We start from the raw sequence: 10,531 nt of genomic DNA on the forward strand, positions 1-10,531 counted from the left end.
TAGTTGGAAATTGCCATACCCAAACCCTCATTATTGGACTAAAAATATGATTTAATGCTCATTAACATCTGTAAAGCGGCCTGCTGGCCACTGTTCTGAGCTTTGATCTCAACAAGATTTATCATAGCCTTTAAGCGCAGCTATTGTGAACCAACAGATCCCTGTATTTGAAGTAGCTGAAAAGCATTAACATGTCTCACTAAGATAAACAATGTGGAGGCTCGAGTGGCCAGCACAGTCAAACAGTGGAATGAGGCAAGTTCAACATCCTTTGCCTTTTCATTATCTACAGTCGAAACGGCCTCCAGACTAAGTGCCCTATAATGAGATGAATATTTGCATTTTAATGTACAGTGTGCAAAAATGTGGTTGCCACAGAACCTTTAGTTCTTATTTAATTTTATCTTCAGGCCATTGATGGACTTGAAAAAAACAACAAAAAAAAAAACAGGTTGTAAAATAAAAGGCAAAATACTGTTTTGATGGGTTGTTGTCATTGCGTTTTTCAGTTTGTACCTGGTAAAGGTAACCCATTTAAGAAATATTTGAAGCGACCAACAAGTGGGTGAAAATCTGTCTAATTAGCCTCCTTCTTCGTGTCAATGCTTTTAAGTCATTAAAAAAATATAAATGTTCTTATATTTTTCAAATTATGAAATTCATGAAATCATAACTGGAGTTTGGTTGCTGTATGAGGAGTCTGTTTGCTTCCACCAACTCAGGGAGACAGGCCTTGTGGCTACCCAAGGTCGTTTTTAAGGATTAGTTGGAGGCTTATGGGCTACTACTGTACCTCCTGAGCTACTGTTCAGATACTGCCACCTTGTGGTAGCAGGCCGTGCTTGTGCGATTGAGACGATAAAGTTCCTCTGCCCATCCCTGCAGAGTGATAATTTTATTTCCTGTGAAATTCTGGATTATCCTTTATATATATAGATAGATATATTTATATATATATATATATATATATATATATATATATATATATATATATATATATATATATATAAATTATATCATGAATCTGGTCATTTAATAGCCTATACTGAGTAGGTGAAATGACAATTACCAGGGAATAGACACAATAACCCTCAGATAAATCATAAATAATAATATAAAAACAAAACAAATACTGTCTTCTGTGCAGTATAACAGTTATTAATATGTCCAGCTCGTTTTCTCGGTAACAAAATGTAATATTTTAATTTAAATGTTTCAGCGAATGATTGACACGTTCTTTAAAGTTTTCCACCCACTTTTCAACCAATGAGGGTGAAGGGGCGGGCCCTCGTGTTAATCTTTACAAAATGGCGACTGTTGTTGTTTTGCCGCAGGGTCAGTGAATAAATCCGCGTTTTATTTCATTAATTTTCTGCACTAATTCGCAGAAAAAGCACTAAAAAAAACCATAGGCGCGCCAGGAGTCGGTTCCGTGTGGACTGAAATGAAAGGTAAAGAGCGGTCTCCGATTAAAAAACGCTCCCGGGCCTTGGACGATATCCGAGACAGGGGAGGATGCCACCCGACCAGCAAGAAAATGGGGGCTCTTTCCGTCTCGAGTGGGAGTAATAATGGGAACAGCTCGACCAAAAGCAGCGACGGCGGCGGCGGCGGCTCGACGAGAAGGAGTCTGCTCGGTGAGAAGAGAGAGAGGGACTTCGACAGTCACGGCCGCGCCGGGAACAACCACGGCTGTCAGTCCGCCGCCGCCAGCTCCGTGGGGAAGAACCACAGCCTGAGCCTCACGCTGGAGCTCGCGGCGCCCAGGACCGCGTCACGGGGGGAGCCGCGCGTGCAGCCGCCCAGCACCGAGAGTGAGTACAAAACCCTCAAAATCAGCGACCTGGGCACGCAGCTGAGCGACGAAGACATAGAGGACGGACTCTTTCACGAGTTTAAGAAATTCGGGGACGTGAGTGTGAAGATTAGCCGCAGCAACGACGAGCGGATCGCGTTTGTGAATTTCCGGAAGCCGGAGGACGCTCGAGCAGCGAAGCACGCGCGCGGCCGGCTCGTGCTGTACGACCGGCCGCTGAAGATCGAGGCGGTGTACATCAACCGGAGGAGGAGCCGCTCCCCGGTGGAGAGAGACCTGTACGGAGCGGCGCAGAGCCACAGACATCTGCAGAGACCGCTGTCGCCCACGGGGCTCGGATACAGAGACTACCGGCTGCAGCAGCTGGCCCTGGGCCGGCTGCCCCCTCCCCCGCCGCCCCCCCTGCCCCGAGAGCTGGAGCGGGACAGGGAGTTTGCGCTGTTCGAGGCCCGGGCCCGTCCGGCTTTCATTGCAGAGCGAGCAGCTTTCCGAGAGGAGGATTTTATTTCTCCAGAAGACGACCAAAGAGCCAACAGGACGTTGTTCTTAGGCAACCTGGACATCACCGTCACCGAGGCCGACCTGCGGAGGGCCTTCGACCGGTTCGGGGTCATCACCGAGGTGGACATCAAAAGACCCACACGGGGACAAACCAGCACGTATGGATTTCTGAAATTTGAAAACCTTGACATGGCTCACCGTGCGAAGCTCAGCATGTCTGGCAAAATAGTGGGACGCAACCCCATAAAGATAGGCTATGGAAAAGCAACTCCCACCACTCGCCTGTGGGTGGGCGGACTTGGACCCTGGGTGCCTTTAGCCGCCCTGGCCAGAGAGTTTGACCGCTTTGGCACCATAAGGACCATAGACTACAGGAAGGGGGACACCTGGGCTTATATTCAGTATGAAAGTTTGGATGCTGCACAGGCAGCGTGCACACACATGAGGGGCTTCCCACTGGGGGGTCCCGAGAGAAGACTCAGAGTGGACTTTGCTGACACTGAGCATCGCTACCAGCAGCAGTTCCTGCAGCCTCTTCCCATCCCACCGTTCGACATGGTGGCCGAGTCTTTTGTCCACCGTGCCACGCCTGAACCGCTGAGGGTCAGGGAACGGACTCCACCGCCGCTTCACTTTAGGGAGAGAGAACTCTTCCCCGGCGCAGAGTGGCCCAACCCGGCTATTCGTGAACGGGTACGTGCCTCACCGTTTGAGCCTTTGGAGCACTTGGAACGTGAGCGGCGGGCGAGGGAGCCCTGGTCTTTGGAACGAGAGCTGCAGGGACGAGAACCTGTGCGCAAACGGCGTGTGATGGAGGACGGACGACATCTGGACCACTCCCCCGACAGCACCGAGAGGACAGTAAGACGCAGACGTGCTTCTCCGGATGGAAGTCCTGGAGGCAGCAGCAGAGACGGAGGACGCTTCAGTGACTCGGAGCGCCCTCTGCGGGGCGAGAGACCCTCTCCAGCACGAGAACGTCACAGCAGCCTAGAGAGAGGCGCCGCCGAACGGAGACTCAAAAGTCAGAGTCTCTCAGACAAGGGACCTTCGAGCAGCAGCATCGCAGCAGCAGGAGAGCGTAAACGTAAAGCCGGCGACGGCGGCGGCAAGGGGCCGGCCAAGAGAGAACGTTCTGAGAGCAGCGCCAAGGGAGGTCAGCTGTCCAAGCCCGACAGCACCAGACTCAGTTTGGCCTGGCACGGCATGCTTCTCCTGAAGAACAGCAACTTTCCGGCCAACATGCACCTGCTGGAAGGCGACCACAACGTGGCCAGCGACCTGCTCGTCGACGGCACGACCGGGAGGCAAGTGAGCGAGCTAAAGATCACCCAGCGTCTCCGCCTGGACCAGCCCAAGCTCGACGAGGTGTCGCGGCGCATCAAGGTGGCGGGTCCCGACGGCTACGCCATCCTGCTGGCAGTTCCTGGGACCACGGAGGATACGTCTTCGTCCGACCCCGCAGCCTCGACTCAGCGGCCGCTTCGGAACCTGGTGTCCTACCTCAACCAAAAGCAAGCAGCAGGAGTCATCAGCCTGCCCGTGGGAGGGAGCCGGGATAAAGACAACACGGGGGTTCTTCATGCTTTCCCTCCCTGTGATTTCTCCCAGCAGTTCCTGGATTCCTCTGCCAAAGCTCTGGCTAAAAGTGAAGAGGACTATCTGGTCATGATTGTGGTCCGTGGAGCCTCTTAAAAAAAATCAGAACACACTAAAGTTCATGTCATGTAAAAAAAAAAAAAAAAAAAAAAACCTGCTGTATGTCAGTAACTATTGCATGCTGTGTGTTCTGCATTATGGGTTACATTAGTATGGTTCTTGAGTGTTTGTATGTTGCCATGTAATCCACTAAAAGGACAAACGGAGCCCTTCTACAGAATCTAAGAGGGTGTGTGATTTTGAAATTTGTTTTTTTTTTGTTTTTTTTAAGGGTGAATTGCTCACAAAATTGAGAGAAAAAACCTGCAGTAATTCAGTCGGGTAAAACACGAAGAGCATCTGAGAAAAAAAAACTTTTAATTTAAGAAAAGTCATAAAATTAACATTTAGTTATGGTAATTTTTTTGCAGGTTTCAAATTTTAGCCATTCAGATGAGGTGCAAGAGAAGATTAAGTAATTCTAGAAATACAAGCAGTGGACACAATAATACCTCCACTACAGTGATAACCACAAACCCTGGCTTCAGAAACTATTTTCTCATTGAATTCAATCCACATCTCCCTGGCACAGTGTTAACAGAAGCTGAAAAATTCACCAGCTCAACAAAGGTCATGTTTGTTTCAGGGTTATTCTGTATTGCCTTAGCTCGTGCAGGTGGTGTTGTTGTTGTGTCTACCTCCTACACAGGTACTTAAGATGAGGTAAATCAGAAGACATCACATTTCAAAGCTTTCAATTACAGTGCAATAATATTTCTACTATAATCACTTTTTGATGAATGGATACAAGGCGAACGAGCGTGACAGTTTTGAATTTATGGAATTCAGTGAAAGTGTAGTGAATGATTTGGTACTGCAGTTGCAAAGCTTATCTCATGAGGAAAAAAAAGAAAATCCTGTTAACATCTTTGACGATCAGAACATGTTGCACAGCTCTTCTCCAGCGCATCCTTAACTGATTCATCTGATTTCCACCCTGATGAAGGTAACTCGGCTTGAAAAATGAATGTGGCGTGCAGAGGAAGAGTTGTGCAACATGTTTTAATTTCTGCCTGCATCGACTGTGTGTGTTCTCAGAGTTGGAAATATTCGAAGGTCACCAGATAAAAAAAGTGTCTAGAAACATTCAGTTATCTACAGTGTCCACTTTCTTTGGGGGAAAAAAAAGCATATCCAGGGTCCTGGTTTGTGAATTTTTTTTGTTATTGTGTTCCTCAAACAAACCAATTGCAAGATAGACAATGAACTGTGTGTGGTAAAACTAAATTGTTACATCAACTCTGCTGAATGCTGAATACTAACAGATGTGAGATTTCTGCAAAAGGAGCAGCCCATACCACAATACACACAGCATAGTAAGGCAAATGATAACATATTTTTACTTAATATTTTATTTTGTGCATCCCTACCTTAGAAATGGTTGTGTAATGTGATCTATGAAAAAAAAACTACAGTAGTAATGGATAAAAAAGCTTAGAGAAGTTTGTGTTGATATTTGACAGTCTGTATCATTTATTGCTCTGAAACCAGTAGTTCCTCCAAGAATTATGATAATACTCAGTATAATTAAAATGTTGGTACAAAGTAACAAAAACCTGCTATTTGTTCAGTAAGTAGGTCTGTGTAATTTAAAAGTTTTAGCAGTAACTTAATGGTTAATGTTGCAATTTAAATTTGTAGGGGTCTAAATTTGAATTTGAATATTTCACTCATGACTGCCAACATGTTCCAAAGGCCTACTTACCATATTTTCTCTTATCATTGTATGTTTGTCATGCAACAGTAACCCACCCTGAGTTATAATTTGCTGAGTTTGGTTTAATATGTATTGAAAGCATTCATATGTGGGAAAGTTGTGCGTGCGTGAACATCACCCACTGCAACGTTGGACTCCTGAGGAGACGAGTGCAGAGCTGAAAACCTCTGCAGAGAAGACAACCTAGTATTTGTGAGTCCTCGCTGACGAGGCAGCTTTTAAGTTGTGTAGCCCATCTGCACCTGTGATGACTTCTGTTTTAAATGGAAAAATTGAGCAATGTACACTTTGATGTCATGGGAAAGGAAAATCCATTGAGCCCATGCGAAGCTGTTCACATACCTGAAAGTGCGTTTGGGCACTTAATGTGACCGATTATCAATAAATTGTTCATTTGAAGGGAAACATGTTTCTTCGATGGAAGTGAATTGAAGAAACAATCTGCCATACCTTATTGTGTTTCGAAGGAGTTGTCACTTGAAATTTTCTTTCTGCACACGAAAAGGGAGACAATTTGCAATTTGTTTAGCACCAGCGAAGGGAGACCCTCCCCCCTCCCCTTGTTTCATGTGAGGATCGCTGTTTGCTCACAGGCCTGTTCTGAGCACCTAAGCTGCCCATCAAAAAATTACTCCCTCCCTCATGACCCCCTATTATGCCCCTCAACTGCTGCTGTTGGCATGTGAACACCTGATCAGGATCGAGGAGCCGTGTTTACAGCCAGAGTCCGGTGTGCACTGTGAAACAGTGGCAGATGCAGACAGACAGCGGTGCAGTCCGGGAGGCGAGGGGGTCGGAGCAAACGGCAACATGTGCCAGTTTCCTGTTGTTCTCCCTGCTCATTATGCTAAAAAGGTCTCATGTGCCTGTTGTTCCCGGGTCTGAGTAGGAGCTGAGGAAATTCCGTCGCCGGCCGTCACACACTCCGCTCGGGAGATTGTGGGTGACACCGCTTTTGAAATTCCCATAGCATCTCCAGTTCAAGCTGTCTCGCTGCAGAGGCCAAGCTGAACCACTGGGCTGATTTGTCATTATTATACTTTGCCCAGTTATGATTTGATTTGACTTAATCTTTGGCTCAGGGAAGAGGATTGGTCCGACCTCAGCTAGGAATATTGTTTGACCCCAGCCCATCTTTGTGTTCTCCTCTGATTGAACCCTCTCTGAGGAGACCAGCGAAGAAGCATGTTTGTTGTGCTGAAGCTGCGCTCCGTTGTCATCCGAGGCCTGCTGCAGCGAGGAAGCCAAACCAGCAGGCCAGATTCTTTGCCCCCTTTTTGACACCACTGGAAGGAACCCACACTGCGGACCCCAACCCACCCCCAGTTTCTTCTAAGAGACCTTTTGTGTTTTTTTTGCTTAAGCCCCGTTATAAGCGTAAGGCCAAGTTACACGGGAGAGAAAGTTTTCCATTTTCTCCTGCCATCCATTTTAGTCATGTTAGTGTGAAAGCAAGTGCTGTGTACTGTGCTGAGAAGGACGCCATACTGCGCGAGAGAAACATTGCCATCTTGAGGACCACGGAGCACCTGCTTTCCTCTCACAGTCAGCCACCTGATACATCACACTCATGCACACCAGACACCCAGGACAGAGCTGGTATCACTGTATGACTGGCTGCTGTATAGAGGCGCATGATGGTGAGTAGGAGAACAAGTGCTGCTTGCCAGGTCTGTATCGGTGGCTTAGGCAGCAGTGTGGTAAGTACAGTGTCAACACCACATGTTTTACAAATGCAAAATGACGTATTCTGGTTTCAATCCACAGTAATTACTGAGGTCATTTCCACTGATGGCAATTGGCATAAATCCCAGAGCCTAGTGTGAGATAATAGGAGCACTGACTGCCCAGAATAACATGTTGCACATACAGAACAGTTCTGTTTCTTATCACCACTAGCAAAAAAATATGATAGATGCTCCAACACTTAACCCCTTCATTTGATATTTTTTGATGAAATACTCACATAGAATTCAAAGTTAAGATTAGACATTTGTTCACATACATTATGTGATTGCTGTTATGTTAAAGGTTCAAGTTTTCAGAGAAAATCCAAAATCTAGTGAGTTTCTACAGCACGACTACTGCAGCCTTTGGTTGTTTCTGCAGCCCCCATTAGAGGCGTGAATGTAATTCCCAATATTCACTTAGATGGAGATTTATTACAGCCACACAAACTACAGACGAGGTTAATATGATGTGGTTAGTGAGGAAACAGCCTCAAGCCAAGACTCAATTATATAATTTTCTGTTCAAGCCTTAAGTGTTAGCATCATTTTCCAGTCAGTGTCTACAAGGAATTGTGATAAAACAAGAAAAGTACAAAACGGTCTTCTGCCACTGGTAGACTACAGCTTACAGATAATGATAATACATAAACATACATAAACATAACATGTGAACAGGTACCAATCAAAGTGCACCCTGTTAATCGATCTGTGGCCAATACTTGACTTTTTGATCTGGCAGTCTGCGCCTTGTCGACGTCAGTGCACTATATTCTCTGCTCTCTGTGTATTCAGGCCGTGTGAGCAGCTACATGTGCTTTTTGTCACACTGCCATAGTCAGTGTCATGTGACTGATGGGGGCAGACACATACAGCTAAATACTGTTTTTTACCCATTAATACCTCACTCAGGACTGACTCGCCAAACACTACTGGAACAACAATATGATGCTTAGTGTTTTGTTTAAAAGGATATAAGGGAAATAGACAGGAACATAAACATATTTATACCTTTTTTATAAACTTGAAATATAAATTAATATTTTATAATTTACTTTGGTTAGATTTAATCTCAAATACAATGATTTCTTTCCAGAAAATTTTAATTCAAAGATTTTAAAGCTCACATAAAACCCATTTATATAAATCTTTAAATAGTCCAAGAAATCTGTCACTAAGATATGTCAAAAATTATACAAATAACAGCCCTTTATATATATTGAGAGAGATAGTGTTAGTATGGCACTTGTGTTTTCTAATGCATTATTGTTAGAAGTTTTATCTGATTTAGTGGCATACAAACAAAAAGTTATAAAAGCTACAAACGTGTCAATTAACATATCACAGTTGATTCACGTTGCCGAGTGCAGTGCACTTCACTGTCATATAGAGCTGCACGTTGGTTATGGTGTCAATCTTTATCATAACAAGGATTAATTGGTAATAACCAGCATTTTTTTAGCTCTGGTATTTAAAACCTTCAAACTGTAGTTAGTGAATATTTAACAGTGTAAACTGCTGTCAGGATGAAAACATGTTTGCATGTCTCCTCTACAGAGATCCACTGGATGGCAGCTGGTCCGTCACTCTGTTTCCAGGCCTGTGATACACTCGCCATCAGGTCTCATCTCCTGTAAGTAACCTGTTAGCTTGATTTTATTAACAATATTAAATGGCAAACTGTATAACCCTTTAAAGTGGACATTTTACCCAGAACTAATTGTAACTCTACTTTTTAAATTAATGATCAGTGAATGCAGTAATATACACACGTTTGTTTTATATGTGTGCTGTTTGTAAGTATTAATGATGTGTCAATAAATATGTCAAATCTATTGCAACCTGTGAGTGTTTGTTTTTTGCATAGAGATATAAGCTGGTTCAAAACCTTTGAATTTACTCCAGTGATTTATCAGAACGACACGAGGACAGAGTGAGTCACACGTCAGTTTATTACAGCTGAGTGCGCACTGTTACAAGGCTTAAAAATGGACTCTAAGGACTTGGAACAGGATATCTATGATTGGTTAAGCATATTTTCTAAACTCGATCAGTCAACAAATCCAGGAGCGAGAGTAGTGATAAACAGTGCTTCACCCACAAATGCATTTTCTGCAACGAGAACATAGGATCAAATGTCATCAAACCAGAACTTGGTTTCTCAGCAGTGGTGTCTGAGACATTACCAAAGAGACATATAAAGTATTTCAACATATTGCTCAACCATACACTTTCTTAAAAGATTCAAATAAGTAACAAGTAAAATAATCCCAAACTAAATCTACTTTTAAAGCATCAAATACTTTTCATAAAAGATTTATTATGGTACAAAATATTCAATGGCCCTAAATCACAAAAGCATACTGGTGGTGAATGGAACTCGTGAGCCAGAAGAGCCTTTGTGCATGACTGTCGTTATTGAAACAATACAAAGAGCCTTGCTCAGTATTGTGAAAGTGAGTTGAGGGGGAATAATTTGGTACTAATTGAGACAGCATTCCTTGTGTAGATGCCTTTGTCTGCCAGAAGAGGGCAGCACAGCAACACACATGTCCATCTCTGGACTCTGGGCCGTGCTCAATCAAGATTTGGACAAGACTGAGTAACGATGGTCATAGTGGTTTAAATTATGCCCTCTGTCCAAACTAGTCAACTAATAACAAGCTTCAAGTTGTAGGTAGGTCTAATGTGTCTTTGGCTGACATCACAGGAAGTTAGTAAAGATACAATACAGTACCTTGTAAGGCAAACAGTGGTGAAAACAAGGAATCCACTGAAAACACAAAATCCTCTACTATATAAACAACAACAACCAATAGACTCCCATGTATAAACACAATGAAATTATAAGTTGCATTACCATTAATTGGCTGCCTGCAGGCACTGTAAAGGCTGGGCAACAGTCAGTTTGTTTGGGGCACTGTGCGTGGGGGCAACATCAGTAAAACATCTTCATAACAAAGTTGATCAAAGATTTACAGACATACAAGGTTGATAAAATGACACAATCACACAGAAAACCCTGCTGTTCACTGGAGTTTGTCGGCTCCATCTCTCCTTGGTCCAACTATG

The 10,531-nt window shown here is 44.1% G+C and overlaps 1 protein-coding gene across 1 annotated transcript; it reads left to right on the forward strand.

The window, feature by feature from the left end:
- The first annotated feature begins 1,276 nt into the window (after window positions 1-1,276).
- On the forward strand, window positions 1,277-6,137 carry rbm15 (RNA binding motif protein 15). Its single transcript, XM_085781839.1, has one exon. It carries the CDS (start codon window positions 1,445-1,447, stop codon window positions 4,010-4,012), a length of 2,568 nt encoding a protein of 855 aa, XP_085637965.1. The 5' UTR covers window positions 1,277-1,444; the 3' UTR covers window positions 4,013-6,137.
- Window positions 6,138-10,531: the final 4,394 nt, after the last annotated feature.

The sequence above is a fragment of the Trachurus japonicus genome, chromosome 7, assembly GCF_045865225.1.
Source record: "Trachurus japonicus isolate A0001 chromosome 7, Traja_1.0".
In the NCBI taxonomy this organism is placed as follows: Eukaryota; Metazoa; Chordata; class Actinopteri; order Carangiformes; family Carangidae; genus Trachurus; species Trachurus japonicus.